Source organism: Schistocerca cancellata, chromosome 2 (genome assembly GCF_023864275.1).
Source record: "Schistocerca cancellata isolate TAMUIC-IGC-003103 chromosome 2, iqSchCanc2.1, whole genome shotgun sequence".
NCBI lineage: Eukaryota > Metazoa > Arthropoda > Insecta > Orthoptera > Acrididae > Schistocerca > Schistocerca cancellata.
Genome location: NC_064627.1, coordinates 167,054,326 through 167,070,274, shown reverse-complemented (window position 1 = coordinate 167,070,274; position 15,949 = coordinate 167,054,326). Strand labels below are relative to the sequence as shown.

At 38.2% G+C, this 15,949-nt stretch overlaps 1 protein-coding gene across 2 annotated transcripts in view; it reads left to right on the top strand.

Annotated features, from left to right (window-relative positions):
• LOC126161482 (phosphatidylinositol 3,4,5-trisphosphate 3-phosphatase and dual-specificity protein phosphatase PTEN) overlaps nucleotides 1-3,967 on the top strand; it is a 91,682-nt gene extending 87,715 nt beyond the window's left edge. For both annotated transcript variants that reach the window (XM_049917382.1, XM_049917381.1), the window contains one exon: nucleotides 3,159-3,967. In XM_049917382.1, coding sequence (XP_049773339.1) covers nucleotides 3,159-3,244 — 86 coding nt within the window. In that variant the 3' untranslated portion in view covers nucleotides 3,245-3,967. The remainder of the gene's footprint in view (nucleotides 1-3,158) is intronic.
• Nucleotides 3,968-15,949: the final 11,982 nt, after the last annotated feature.

Genomic DNA, 15,949 nt, shown 5'->3' with positions numbered 1-15,949 from the left:
TTTTAAACTTTGCTACTCTGTGTCTAAACAGTCACTGACATAAACATAAGTGATACACAAAGGCATCACAGTTTGCACCATGTGATCTGTGGTATGTCATGGGAATAGGTAGTGGGACATACTATTATACAAGCTGGTTACATTATCTTTGAAGTGGGCAGAGGATGGCAATGCTTACATAATATGGCGTGAAGAGCCACCTTTCCAATGTGCATGTGAAAAATGCGACTTACAACATCATAATTAAAGACAGATAAAAGTACAATCTTGGAAAATTGAAATATTTGAAACATGGTGAACTATACTATTGATTATATGAAGTTTAGTGTTATCTGAACTTCTCTGCAAGATTGTAAGGTGAAAGTTTTACTGTATCGCAGTGTGTCTGGACACTCGTTATGCAGAAACACATTGTCTTTCTGTCATTGTTATTTGTCATCTTCTGTGGGTCTCAGTTCTATTTCTAAGCCTACTTTAGTTTAGAGGTTGCATCTTTTTAGGATGACCTGCTGTTACGTGCTGACAGCACGTTGTGTATTGTGCATTCTTGGTGTGTTTTTTGTGATGTAATCACACTGTTTTAATGGCATTTGTCTCTTCACTATTGCCTGCTATCACAAGTGCTCATTAACAAAATGACTTTAGTCTTCTTTTTTTATGAAAACATGTGTAACCATTTCCATAATGCTGCAGTTTTGTTGGGTGTGGCTTCATTACTGATAGTATACAACTTTTGCCCAAAAAATTTGTGTGCCTCTGGTTTTAGCTGATTCTAAGATAAATGTCATTAGTATTATCTGTTTTACCTTGTGTCTGATTTTCTCTTTAAATTGGTGATAGGAAGATAATTGGCCCTTGCTCCCAACTTTTCTTTTTATATAAATCTTTAACAATTAGTGTGTCAGATGAAACCAAGACACTTCGAACTGTTACACAGGGTGTCCCAGATTTGTTGAGGAAAACTTCGAAGGGTTGTAGAGGGCGTCTTGAGAAGCAAATCGAGGATGGGAACCCATGTCGGGAAGTGTCATTCAACGACACTACGGAATGTCAAAGATGTGGGAACTGGTGCTTGCTTCTAGGCCACCTCTTCAGCAGCAAACATGACTTTGTACACTGATGGACTGTAGGTGGACTATATCACAGTTGTGATTGTTATTCACTTATCATGACTGCCTGCTATGATTGTCAGTGGAGAAAATGGAACTAGCTGCTGCGTAGAAATTCTCTCTTATGAATGCGATGCTCCATTGCCTCAGTACATGATGGTTTCAGGCACGGTTTTCAGACCGTATTTTATTTTTCTCTTGTGTACCGAAAAACATTGGAGATTTTAGAGGGTTCCAGGAGCAAAATGATGGATGGAAACGAATGTGTGAAATTTTGATCCATTGCAGCAACACAGTATCACATTCATAGAGGACAAGGCCATTTTGCACAGCACCACCCCGTCTGCTCCTGGTGGCCGTGCCCCACCACCCCGTCTGCTCCTGGTGGCCGTGCCCCACCACCCCCTCTGCTCATGGCCAGTCCCCACATGCTACACCCTCTGCCACAGGCGACACCGCCCCTGCCCCTGCTATCCTTTCTGACCAAGTTGTGTGTCTGGGGGGGGGGGGGGGGGGCTACTGCTACACCTCTGCCCCTAGCAGTTCCCTACCTCTGCCCCTGGCAGCCCCCTACCTCTACCCCCAGGCAGCACTGCGACTCTACCCTGTACCCCCTCAGCATGTGACGACTCACCTGCAACTACCTCCGGTGCCCCCAGTAAACCCCCATTGTGACCCCACCCTTTTGCCCTCTCTCGCCTTGGCTGCCTCCTATCTACCCCCTGTTTATCTCATCTCCCCCCACCTGCCTCCCCACTGCTCAAGTGTGCAAATCCACTCATACATGCCATGGAACCCAAGTTGATACTAGCTATGTAACAAAGCTGCCATGCAGAGCAGTCTGGATGTCAGGGGGTTTTGACCGGTATCCCAAAGGGAGCAAAGTGGTTCTTACACTTGCAGTACTTCTTCTCAGATAATTGTACAAACAATATTGATAGAACACTTTTCAGCGGTTACTTCCTGCTTCCTGCCTCACTGTAACACCACCAAATTAACTCTTGTACTTGCTTTTTCTCCCTTTCCCTCCACATTTTCACACTTTTCTCTTTCATCCCATTTTCACTCGTTTCACCCGCCCTTGAAAACTGCTTTAAGCCTTGTGACAAATTTCATGAAATACCTACTGAGTATTGATTTTTTGGAAACGGCATTTTTTTCATGCCAAGAAGTAGGGGGTGGGAGAGGGAGATGGAGGGAAAGGGGCTGGAGCAATAAGATGATACAAGAAAATGTAATTCAGAAATCTGCACTGAGCACAACACAAACTGGTCAAATGAGTAGTTAGCAGACAACCACGAGTTGACATAAGAGACTTAAAGCAAAGGAAAATAAAAACGTGTACTGAAGACGACAGTCAGTTACTTAAACATCAGTATCACGAACAAGAATACTAATATTTTAGGTGTTTACAATTGCTAGAGTTGAGAAGGCATTTGTAAATAATGATTTGACCTCATGCCTCGGACTTCTTTTTGTGCCATCTCACAGTATAGATATATTATTAGTGGTCCTTTCTTTCAATAATCTGACACTTCTCTTGGCGTTTTTGACATAACAGATAATTATGCATTTGAATGCCTTCAGTACATTGCTGTCAAGATAATTTCTTTACAAGATGTTTGATTGAAATTGTCCTGGTGAGCTTTTTCATTATTAAAACATTACAGTACATAGGATACACATTAGCACTGTTATTTGCTGCGTGTAAGTTGATTTCATTTTCTTTATATATTTGAACACACAGACACCAGTAGACTGCACTGTTTTGACAGGTCCTGTTTGTGGAAAACTTACCTAATTTGTAGTTCATAATTTGTTCCTCACAAGTTTACCTTCATGCTAGATAACCAGTCCTCTCTGCTACACAATCATGAGATGATTGCTAATAAAATGTTAGAATGTGTGTTAATTTGCCAGCATCATTTCAATGTGTATGTAATGTGTATTGTGATGAATTTAAATTTTTTGGTGTTTGCTTTGCTCTCTGATTTCATGTACAATTCAAAAAATTCTCATGCAGCTTTTTTTCCTCACATGCCTACACAGTGGATTCCGCTGAGCGAAGGGTTGGCAGGTATCGTTTACTTTCTGACTCGGAATACAGGCATGTAAATGAACTATTTGAGTCCTGAAGGCCCAATAAGGGCTGTAATGGGTTAACATGCTTACAGTAATCTGAAGGTGGGAGAACAGTGAACAAACAGTGTGTCCATTTTATAGAACCATTTTACAAGTGTACAAAACCTTGAAGAAAGGTGTATAGAAGATAAAAAGTATTTTCGATATTTACCTGAATTTTTGTTGCCTGGTGCAGAATTATTTATATCTGTTTTTCATAACTGTTCATCAACATTATGCAAGACAACTGTGAGGAAACATTGTTAATATTTCACTTATTTCAATGAGTCATTCAAATCCACATTCAAATTTTCACTCCTGTAGCACTGTGCTGCTTTAGCTCAACTAAGAAATAAAGATACATTTTCATTTTCTGAACTGATCTTTGAATGTATGATGTGGCACAAAATTATGGAAGTTTTGTTCAAAAATTTCTGCTTGTATTTTAAAATATTCTGGATGTTTCTATTATTAGATGATGCGAGGCAGTGTTTAGTGCAATACAAATAAGTTGACATGTCTTGTAAATTGAAAAGCATTTGTGTTGTGGCTATGTTTCATGTAGTTCACAGAATAAATGCAAGGTTTCTTGCTATTATTTCAGTCATATTTTTGCATTTGTCATTATCGCAGTTTACTGTTGACCTAATTGTCTAAAAGACACCCTTAATCTTGTAAATGAACAACATAAATCAGTTTTTGTCATGAGTAAATAAAATGAAATGAACAGTGAAGTATATGTTGCATTTTCATTTTGATGCCTAGGTCTTTGAACTAGGAATGTACTTCGGTCCTTTCTAAGCCACTGTTACTTTCTTTTTATTTCTTTAAAAATCCAAAAATAAAAATGCTAGGGAAAAATGGTGTATGATCTTGAAGACTTCCATGTACATATGTACGTCTGCAGTCCTGCATTGCCAAGATAATTGATTTACAATTAACAGGTTGTGTCTGGGGTGTTGGTAGTAGGTTTGTATGGTTTTGGTTGACTTTCCATCATTCTTTAGCTGCTTCATTTTGACAGGAGTATGTCCTCTTAGACCTGTTGTCTATGCTGGACTTAGCATAACAATCACAATAATAAACATTGTAGTTGTGTTTAGTGAGCTGTAGAGAGATCAGCAGTAGATAGTGTAAGGGACCTCCATGGAGATCTGAACAACAGTTAATTCAGTGCTTCTTACTTCAGCCACTCTCATCCACTAATTGTGGAGCTTCCTTATTATACATTCGGCCACAGCAAACTGTGTAAAAATATTAAACACTTTCATTTGTCATTTTGGACATGTGGCCCCTGTGAAGTAACTGACAATACATACTATGATTATTTAACTTTCCAGAGACAAAACATGGAATATGTATACAAACAATGGATTTATAGTCTTGGCAATAGATGTGAATGAGCACTGCATTGAACAGGTCTTTGAGTTCTGTACTCCAAAGATAAACATGGAATCTTACAATATCGCATTTCTGGCAATATAGAATACTCCAACAAGAATTTTACAATTGTGTGTGGAGATTCAAATATAAATTTTCTATCTCTGATAGTTTTGACAAAGGACATCTAGAGTTACTGATTCTCCCTTTGGTTTATAACATTCCCAGCAGGATTGTAAGAACATTGCTAATTTATTTCTAAATTCAACTGTCATTCATGAAATTGGTGAGTCCTGTAATAAACAAGTTGATCAACCATGATGGTCCAATGTCAGCAATAAATCATTGCCATGAATCAGAGGTAGCTGATGAGAGAGAGGTAAAATTTCACAGAATAACGAATGGTGACTCAGTTTTGCTATTCAGGGGGGATTAACAGGATGAACAATGAGGAAAAGTGTACAGAAGATCCACGTATGAGGGATATTTGGAAAGTAAGGTCCGAATCACTGCAGCTAACGAAATGTCACGCAAACTTTGAAACGCATATGTGCAACACCTCCTGGCATACCTGAATCACCAAGCGACACCATTTGCATTGTTATTGTCCCACTGTGCTGTTTACAGTGTTAGTTCAAAATGTTTAAAACAATAGAGCAGCTGCTGACTGTGAAATACAGTCAATGATTTGCAGCAGCAGATATTCTTTGATAGATAAGTGAGGTGTATAGCCCAAATGCTATGAGTGACAGCAATGTGCATAAGTGGGTGAGAGCTGTCAAGGGAAGATGGGGAAAATGTCAAAGATGGACTGCGATCAGGCCAGCCATCATTGCTCTCAGAGGATTTGGTCAAAGCCATGTACAAAAAGATCCATGAAGACAGGCAATTCACAATTGAAACTATAGCATTGGAATTTCCAAATTTGGGTTGAACAATTTCGCCCTTTGAAAGGTTGCAGTTTCACAAATTGTGGGCACATTGGGTTTCCAGGCTGCTTACTGAGAAATGCGAAATGGAAGGAATTGCCTGTGCTCTTGATTTATTATTTATTTGGACTAATATAACGAAGATGATCAATTTCTAGATACCATTGCTGCAGGGAACAAGATTGAGGTTTTTCACATGTCCCCAGACACGCGTCAGTCAATGGAATGGCATCACTTGACATCACCAGTCAGTCAAGGCCAGGCAGACCTTATACAAATTATACTATTAAACTAGATATGCAAGTGATCTCTAATTATAGAGCCATGTGCCCCCTTTCCACGTAGCAAACATTTTTGAGAAGATACTATTCAACAGTATTTATAACCACTTTTTTGAGAAAAATCTTTTAACAGCAGCTTGACGTGGCTTCCGTAATGGCTTCTTTACTGGGAAAGCGGTAAATGATTTCTCTAGTTCAGTTCTAGTAAAAATAATCAAGAAAAATGAATTTGTTAGTATTTTCTGTGATCTTGTCAAGGTCTTTGTGGAGATTATAAAATTCTAAGACAGAAACTAAACAGCAAATATCTCAGGATCAAATAACAACAGTATGGAAAGTTGTTGTTGTTAGAGGAGGAACCAGAATGACATGTCATTAAAGACATTTTCCATGCCTTTATCTCAAGAGTGGAGAATGGGTCACATTAGCAGATAACGTAACAGGAATAAGATAAAATTCAGAGGGGGTTAAATATGGTGTCTTGGCTTACTGTAGTTTTTAATGTATACAAAATATTTAGCTAGAACATCAGATAATCTTCAAGAACTGTAATGTTTGCTGAAAACTAAAGTATACTCATAAAGGGCCGAAACTCATCCAGACCACTGAACTCATTTGGAAGAATAGTGGTTCAAATACTCATGATGCCTCCAATACTTAGGTTTTCTACGGCGTTAAAAAATCAGTTAAGATGAATGCGGGAATGATTCCTTTGAAAGGTCGCAGCAGATTTTGGTGTGGCGAATTTCCTTCCTCAATCCAAATGTGCAGTGCTTGAAATGACATCGTTGATGGGATGTTAATTGGGATTTAACTTCCTTCATTCCATCCCAGACACACCGATACGAGATATAGCTCGAGGATTATTGTAACGGTCTTACCACTGGTTCACAGCAAACAGTTGAACCCTTACTCTTGTGATGACTCATATTATGCAATTCCAGACAAGCAAAACTGACATACTTGCACCAGTAGTGAACCCAATTGGCACAAATTGGATGAGGCTTCATATGTGGAGTTCTAAGCATCAAGATGAATAATAAACAGATGATACCAGCACATGGATGAGTTTACAGAAAACCTGTTCTGCCCACTTTGCACGTGGAAATATATGTGCTTAATGAAAGGAGTGAATTTTGGATGATCTGCTAAGTTAATACCACAGTACTGGAATTCAAAATAATTTCAATATATACTTTGTGCACCTATCAAGGATTCAATAAGAAATATCTTCTGGAGCAAAAGGCTGTACAGATTGACAGTTGATATCACGCTGAAAATTGAAAATTGTTGTATGGTTCAAAAAAGGTGACAAATTACTCCATTATCCACTCACAAGGTTTGATTTGGGCTTGGGGATGTAACTTCTGCTAAACTCTAATGTTTGTAATAATCAGATTTAGTCTTTGCTGATATAGCCTGTTAACAGAAGACCAAAAAAGGTAGAATACGGGAAAAATTTCATGTAGTCACAAATTTTTGTGCAATGGTACGAGTGTGTGTCATGAACAGTGTAAGCAAAATACCCATTGGTGGTATGTTGTAAGCGTGGGAGTTGGGGGACATGTAAAGGTAACTGTTTTTATGTTTTCATTGAATAACTCGAAAAGTGTGGCTTCTAGCAAAAATGTTTCCCAGTACAAAATTAATTTATATTATATTTCCTACTAAAAAGGTCCTATTCGTGTTTTCTGTGGGGCTAATAGTTTCTGCGCTCCAAGGGATGGAAAAATTGCAGATATTAAAAATAGAGTTGTAATGGCATAAAATTACAGTTTACTTTTGAATGAAGTGGGTTAAGAACAAATATTAAATGTGTGTACCATGTCTAAGTGCAGTAGGGAAAAATTGTGTTGTGGGGTTGTAAAAGGGCAAATGGGAGGGAATGGAGGGTAGAAGTGCAAGAAAAAGTAGGTCACCAGACTATGGTCATGCACTTCCTTCCTCCTTAGGTCTGCAAAATGAAGAGTCAGCAGGAGCTTTCCAACTGTCCCTATGCCAGTAAGTCACAAGAACCAACTGCAGGATGTTTCACAGAGTTACACTTGCCTTCTGCAGCATGCCTTATGAATCACTGGTGATGCAGTGTGTAGACATGCCTAGGGAGGTTGTTTCTTTGCCACAGAGTGCATTAACACTTAATGGAATACAGGTATGAGTTGCTAATAATACCAATGAAAGAAACACATATGGACAGAAACTACAAAGATTTGTGCACGCTGCTCTACACTGCTAGAGAAGAAATTGATTCTTAGTCTTCCTGTATGGCAGCTGTAGCATTCTTTCAGGAAAGGTGTCTTTGAACACTCCTTGCTTTTCATTTTACAGGCAGACTGTACCTCTCCAACATTTTCTGTCTAGTTCTGTTATGAGAGTTGACAAACTGACTTCAGTGATCTAGTGCTTATATAGTGGAGTTATTTCAGTGTATTAAATGGCTACTTCTTTGCAAGTGAACTATTTATTATGTTATGAGTAACAGCTTGAGCTCTCAACTGTCTACCAAACTGAAGAGCCTGTCCCAAGTGTAACATGTTGTCAACAACATCAGTTTTATTGTTTCCACTCTCTCTGGCTGAAACACTTTTTACAGCATCACCCAACTTTGAAGAGACTCCAAGACTTAAATGATCTCCCTCTGAACACTGGTAGGACTCCTAAGTATTATGGAAAACTTCAGATATTTCAACATACATCAAACAATGCAGATTACTGTTCTAGACTTGAGTCCACTGCCATCATAATCACATTCACATCCACCTTTCAAGATGTACAGTGGATGTGTTGTAAGTGGTTCCACTCAGTGCAGTCCATTCTAAAAGTGGTAGCAATTCCTGAATGGAAGAGATTTATGCAGTTTACCAGTAGCACAATTAAAAGTGAGGGAAGTTCAGTGACTTTCTGGTCAGTCATTAGTTTACCACTGAGTGATTACAGTACAATCACATGGCTTTACATTACCCTGTCAATGACATGCAGCAGCAAGGTGCCACATTTAGCAATCAAATCCTCTTCCTCCAACACTAAAAAGGTCACTGACATAACACTTACAAATTATGCACTTCTCAGCTATTGTTCATGGGAAGATATTTTAAATTGAAGCTCACTTAATAAACTGAAAATAACTTCATGACATAAACATGAGCTCAGTGAAGAGAGCTAAACAGGAAATGCTGGGGAAGTATAGTCTGTCTGTAAACTGAAATGCAAGCGGCACTTGAAGTGGGAAAGATCGCCTTTCCCAGAAAAACAGCACAGCTGTGTGTGTGCGTGCATGCGCATGCATGCAGTGTCACATGCCCTCACTGCACTGCATTAGAAAAGGCAGAGAGGTTTGGGATTTAGACCAGACATTGGTACGAAGTCTGGTGATCGTGAACTTCACCTCACCATCTCTCCTTCCCTTGCCGATCAAATATTGGCTGTAAAGGAATTTTTCACAGCTAAGATTCAAACAACAGTGTGCACAGATTTATGTAGTTTTTATCCATAGAAGTTTCTTGTGTTAGTGTTGTTAGTAATATGTAGTGTTAATGCAGTTTGTGGAAAGCTAACACCTGCTCTATCCTCACCTCCTTGCCCCAGTATGTCTGTGCACTGCGTCCCCAGTGTGTTGCTGCTGCCAAGGGTTGGTATACTCTGTGAAACATACTGTAGTTGCTTCTTATGATGTAATGGTTTAGATAGTGGGGAAGCACCTGCTTGCTCTTCAGTTTGCAGATCTGTAAAGGAGGGAATTGGAGATGACAACCACCTATTGTGACCTTCTTTCCCCTCGCGCTTCTACACTTCACTGCCACCTCCACCACCCTTTTACAATGCCAGAACACAATTTATTTCATAGTATGACACTTATGCACGTAGATGTGGTACACAATTTAATATTTGTTCTTAGGCCACTCCCTTTAATAGTAATTGCTGTTTTTAATCATGTGTGAGTTTTGCATCCCCTGCAACATGGAAGCTATTAGTCTCAGAGAAAAAAATAAATAAGGCCCCTATTTGTAGGAATTTAGTATAGCTTAATTCTGTACTGGGAAACATTTTCACTAAAAGCTGTGGTTTTAGAGCTATTGAAGGAAATCAAAAAGAAGTGGCCTTTAAACAACTACATCCAATATAATTCACTTCCCAAACATCTCCCAGATTTCCTTTATTACTTGCCCAGTGTACAGATTGAATAACATGGCAGATAGGCTGCAGTCTTGTCTTGTTTGTTTGTTTCTCAACTATTGCTTCTCATTCATATCCTTAGATTTATGATCAACAACTGGTGGATTGTGATAGAGATCTGGACCATGGAAGAGCAAAAACTAGAATGCCAAAAGTTTTTTGAAAGTGTGTATTACTCAAGCCAGTCTTTTAAAAAAATATTTTTCTGCAGATAACATGTTTCAGTGCCACCCTTATCATTTTTATAGTATTTACAAGTAATTGTGTGATTGATTAGAGTTCTTAATGGTTAGTGGGTAGATTAAATACATAATTGCTATGCTGTGTAGCACAGGAGAGTGCGCTGGGGAGTGGGGATGGAAGGGAGCGAGCTGGTTGGCCATCACAGCATGTTATTTTGGTCCACTTGAAAGCTCTGTACACCCAAAGCCAGCATAAGAATTTTATTTCATGAAATAGGAAATTTTGTAAAGACAGTCTTTTACTCTGGCAACATATGAAGAATCTTTTAATTGGAATAGACATATCCATTTTAACAGGATTTTTGTGCTTGTAACTCAAGTGCAAGCTTAATGCCACTTCATGAAACTTGGATGTGAAATAACAATTTTATATTTTGGGCGGGTATATACAGCGGCAGTGACCTGCGATGTGGGAGTGGCCCCTTTGTGAAGTGTTGACATAAGCTTTGACATGAAAGCATCTCCTTTCTGAAGCTTCAACATGCACTTTGTGCTGGGTGGCAGTATTTTCATAAAGAACAAATCTAAATAAAAAGTACAAATTTTATTGCCCCTTCATCAGTAGTTGCTGCAATCTCATTCAGAGCTGTTGTTAATTTTTTTGTTATTATCGAGTCTTGTAACATTTCCTTTCATTGATATGGATCTTAAAAAGCCTAAAGTTGATAGTGAAAATACCAAGTTTTTAACTGATTGAATTGAACAGTTTTGTTTTACACTGACTGATAGACCTACGAAACAACTCATCAGCAGTTCCACAAAAACTTTCCTCTGCGTACTGAAGCTGTCAAGAAAAACTCCAAGCATATCTGGCTTCTTACAGAAAAAGCACCATCTTACTAAATCACTCTATGAATGGGCAAGATAATTCTCCCAAAGGAGTGTGTGTGTGTGTGTGTGTGTGTGTGTGTGTGTGTGTGTGTGTGTGTGTGTGTGTGTGAAAAAGTATGTTGGAAGTGGCCACAACACTTTTTGAAGAGAAAAAGTGTTTTTGCCTCAATTCGAGGTATTCCATTGTCAGCAAGAAGCAGTTCAAGAACCAATATTTTAGCAACTGACAATAAAAGTAGTTTGTTCAAATTTCTGCAGAAGATGGCTTGCTATGCCGTAGCATTTGATGAATTTTGACACTGTTGATGGAGGACAAATGTCTACTTTTGTGCAGTTTTTGGATATTAAAAGTAAAGCATTTAGAGACGAACTTTTGGCATGAGTACTGAGCTGCAAGAAAGTGGCAAATTAATGTATGACCTGATGCAAAGTGTGTCATCTTTCCATCACAGGCAGGATATCTCTGAAAAAGACATTGCAGGTCAAGAATTATTCACTTTCCAACAATTCTTGCTTATAAAAACTAATTCTGTAATAGACGTTACAGTATTTTAAAATTTTTATTTCCTTCTCTGATTTTTGAATGCAATTATGCCTATCTACTGTATTTCATATTATTTTTTGAGTGAAAGTTAAAGTAAGTTACTAAGGAATATGAGCTGGCTTCTATTTCGTACCTCAGTAAAAAATTTCAAAAGTGTACGGACCCCACCTAAAATTACCTGTCTACTCCCGCTTTAGGGCTCAAGCAGCTGTTGTCTGTTTGCGATAAGAGTGTTAGGCAGCCGCCTTGTATTTTTCTTTCTGTTGCCTTCAGAATTTCAGTCTCAACGTATGGAATGTTTTTTATGAATGTTGCTTTGTCTTATTTCAACCACTCTTTTAAGATAAGTCATAGGATCATATTGTCATGTGTTCCTGTAGTTCTGAAGAACCTGAACTGGTCCTCCAAGGTTGGCATCTACCTGCTTACATATTCCTCTGTAAATAATTTGTCAGTATTTTGTATTATTGACTTACTAAGCTGATGGTTTTGTCACATTCTCTGCTGTAACCAACTTTTCTCCAAAGGCTTCTTTAATTTTCCTACAGGTTGAATCTATCTTTTCCATATTCATACATACTTCTACGGCTTTGCATTAGTTATGTAACCATTCCTGTTTCCCCATTTTGGACTTTTTGTCCATCTCACTTTTTAACATATATATATTCCCTTTTGCCTGCTTCATTTGTTGTATTTCTATATTTTCTCCTTTCATCAGTCAAATTTAGTATCTTGCCTTATCCAAGGATTTCTACTATGCCTTGTCTTTCTGCCTATTTGATCCTCAGCTGTCTTTACCATTTCATCTCTCAGATCTACCCATTTGTCTTTTATTGTATTCCTGTCACTGTATGTCAGTTTTTGAGAAATACTGCTTTTGAAACTCTTGACAATCACTGGTTCTTCAAACTTACGCAGCACTTATCTCCTTAACCCTGTGGTGCATGAATTTCACTGCAGTGGACAACTTTTAATGGTCAATTCTCTGGCGTTTTCAATCAGTCATGAGGCTGCAAATGCATGCAGGATACAACACCAGTAGGAAGTGCCCACTGCAGTGAGCTGTGTGCATTTGCAGCCTCAGGACTGATTGAAAATGCCAAAGAAGCGACCACTGTCCACTGTAGTGGATGCTATGCGCCACAGGGTTAATTTGCTACTTTTCTGCAATTAGGATTTAGTCTGCAGTTGGTAACCAATAAATTTTGGCCAAAGTGTACATTTGGCACTGTAAGTTCTTCACAGTTTAAAGTGTATTTAAGAAATCTCTTTTATGCCATTATGTAATCTATCTTAAACCTTCCAACATCTCCAAGTCTTTTCCTCATATACAAATCATGTTCCATGAATCCTTAAACAAGTGTTAGCAGTGATAGAATTTTGCACAAAGCAAAATTTAATCAGATGGTTTCCCTTTCATTCCTTTCACCCAGTCCATGTTCTGCTATTTTTGCTTCTCTTCCTTTTCCTTCTAACAAATTCTAGTCTCCCATCACAATTAAATTTTTATCTCCCTTAATTATTTCAGTAACTTCTTTTATCTCTTCATACATTCATACATCATCGTCGTCATTGTCATTGTTGGCTTTGTGTCTATCTTGGCTACAGTAAATGTGTTCCCTATGCTTTTCTCAGTAGTTCACCTGTATTCTTATTTTTTTTATCCCTTATTAAACCTTCTCCTGGATAGCCCCATTTGATTTTTGTGTTGATAATATTGTACTCACCTGACCAGAAGTCCTGTTCTCCCCACCAGTGAACTTCAATAATTCCCATTATATCTAACTTCAAGCTATTACGACGAAAAAGATGGGTTTGCAGCGACAAACTTTAGGTGCCATCTGCACTTGATCTGTCAATTACCTGTTATAAATCTTGCTGATGAACTGTCATCTTTAGAAATTGTTTTGGTGGTCTAGCTACTTTGCACACCATCATGTTCAAACTTCCTATTATTCTGTCCTTGATGGGTTATGCTGGAGTATTAGATCAACTTCCGGCTACTAAACAAACTCCGAACTCTCATTTGCACTACTCCGTATTTAAAGTTTTTAAAGTCTCACAGTGGCAGACCCAATCGATTGTAACTCAAAATAGTTGAACCAAACATTTAACACATTCTGATACATAATGTGTGATCCTTGCACCGTACATCAAAGTTATTTTTTAACGTAAGAATGACTCATTTGTTTTGGGTCCCTGTTGACACTGTTGGTAGCCCTCTTACTCTGAGCTGTCTGTGATGCCACCAACTCGGTGCCAAAGTCTACATATACCCTCATACAGCAAGTGAACACTGTACATCAGATGACTGCTCACTTCTGCCCTTGTTGTTATAAAGTACAGAGTGGGGCTCATAGTATCTGGTCCTCTTCTATATATTACTTTAGCTGGCACGAGTACCGATAGTGGGCCAGGGTATTTGATAAAACACCCTGTTAGACTACACTATCCATTTCTCTCTACAAAAAATCAAACGTATCTACATGATAAAGGAATCTAACATTCTGCACTTTGACCTGTAGATTGTCAGTTCATTTTTTTTCTGATGAAAACTTCCTCAGTTATTCCGTATATGGAGATGGGAATGGGGGACCGTTTTATAGATGTTGCAATCATCATTAAACCATATAGTAGTTTCATGTTCTCAAGAAGTACAACAGCTATTGTTATTCATTGATTTCAGCTGTTTGCAGTACCAGTGTAGGAAAACCATTAATGATTAATGTTTATATGCCAGATCAGTCAATCATCCAGACTGTTGATTCTCCAACTACAGAAAAAGCTGCTGCAACTCTCCTGGAACCATATAACCCCTGCAGTATGCTTGTCAAATGTTGTGTTACATTGTATGAAATGAGCTTTTGATGATGGGTAAGCCACATTTCCTGAATTAAGTGTATGGGGAAAATTTTGTAACTGTACTAATTGACATATCAGTCTTGTATGAGTTCAAATACCTGATTTGTACGACACACAGTAAACGAGAGATTATGTAAGATGTCTGTAGCTGATTGTGTATGTCACAAGTGTTACAGTGTGCACCCGCAGCCTGCGGAAAACATGTTAAACCTCATGGTCAGTGGGGTGGAAATGGCATTTGCTGTCACTGAATAATGCTTCTACCCTCTGTATTGCAAAAAGCAACCTCACTCTGATTATGGCCAACTTTACTTGCTGCTTAAAACCTCACATAAGTCCATAAGATTCTTTTTGCCTATCTTATGAAATCTGTCTCCACCCCACTAATACTGGGGCAATAGCAACAAGACACTCCTACATAAATCACACACGTCAGAATCTCTGATGAATTCAATTACAGTCAAACCAAATACTTATTCCTGGAAATATGCTAAATATGCTGACTTGGTCATACAACACTGGGTTACCAGCTCTTTCTCCTATGGCAGTTTCAATATTGCAAAACAATTGATAAATCACAGAGGGTGTGTCACCAGGCAGACAGTAAATAGTACTCAAGGGGAACTTTCTAACTACTCATGTCCAGCAGAAGTTTAAGTTGAATGAAAAACAGTTCCCAAAACCTACTCTCAAAATAAAATTCTATCCAGTTAGTAAATATAGTAACTGTCTCCATAATTGACAAATTTTATGTTACTGTGTTGTCTGTAAAAATTAAATCATTTGATACAGTTTCTTTCACAAAGCACCAGAAAGTTGATGTAAAAAATCACTTTTAGTGACACTATGTACACGAATCAAAAGTTTACAGACTCTATTCTGAAGCACAACTTGTTGTTTGCTATGTTAACTTCCAATAGCAAAGATCACATAAATTCTTCTTTATTTCTGCAATCTCATGGCCTTCAAAAAATTTTTGGTTATAAAATGTGTTCATTGAGAGTTAGAACCTCATGCTGTGTTGTCATTATGGTGATGAAGGCTGTGACCGAAAGCTTTATGCAAGTGTCTTTAATTGTGCCTGTCTGTAACTCAATGTGTTGTCTTTATGGTAAGTAGCACTTAGTCTTTTCCTACCTTGTTGACAACGTTGTAAAATGCTTGTGTGCACATCTGTTTAAATCTGCATGCCATATTCCATACATTGATGATCCAGCTTTGTTAGATGAGGCATACAGTGCATGTACACAAATGTATACGGACATTGCTATGTGCATAAGGTGCTTTTCAGTTGTAAATGTTTTATATCTGACAAACCTTTGTATAATGTGCTACATTTTATCCACCATAATGACAACATGGGATGAGTTTCTAACTCACAGTTAACACATTTTGCTACAAAAACTTTTTGAAGACCAGAAAATGACAGTCATATTTGTCAAAAACGATTCTCAGGAATAAACAAGAATTTATATGA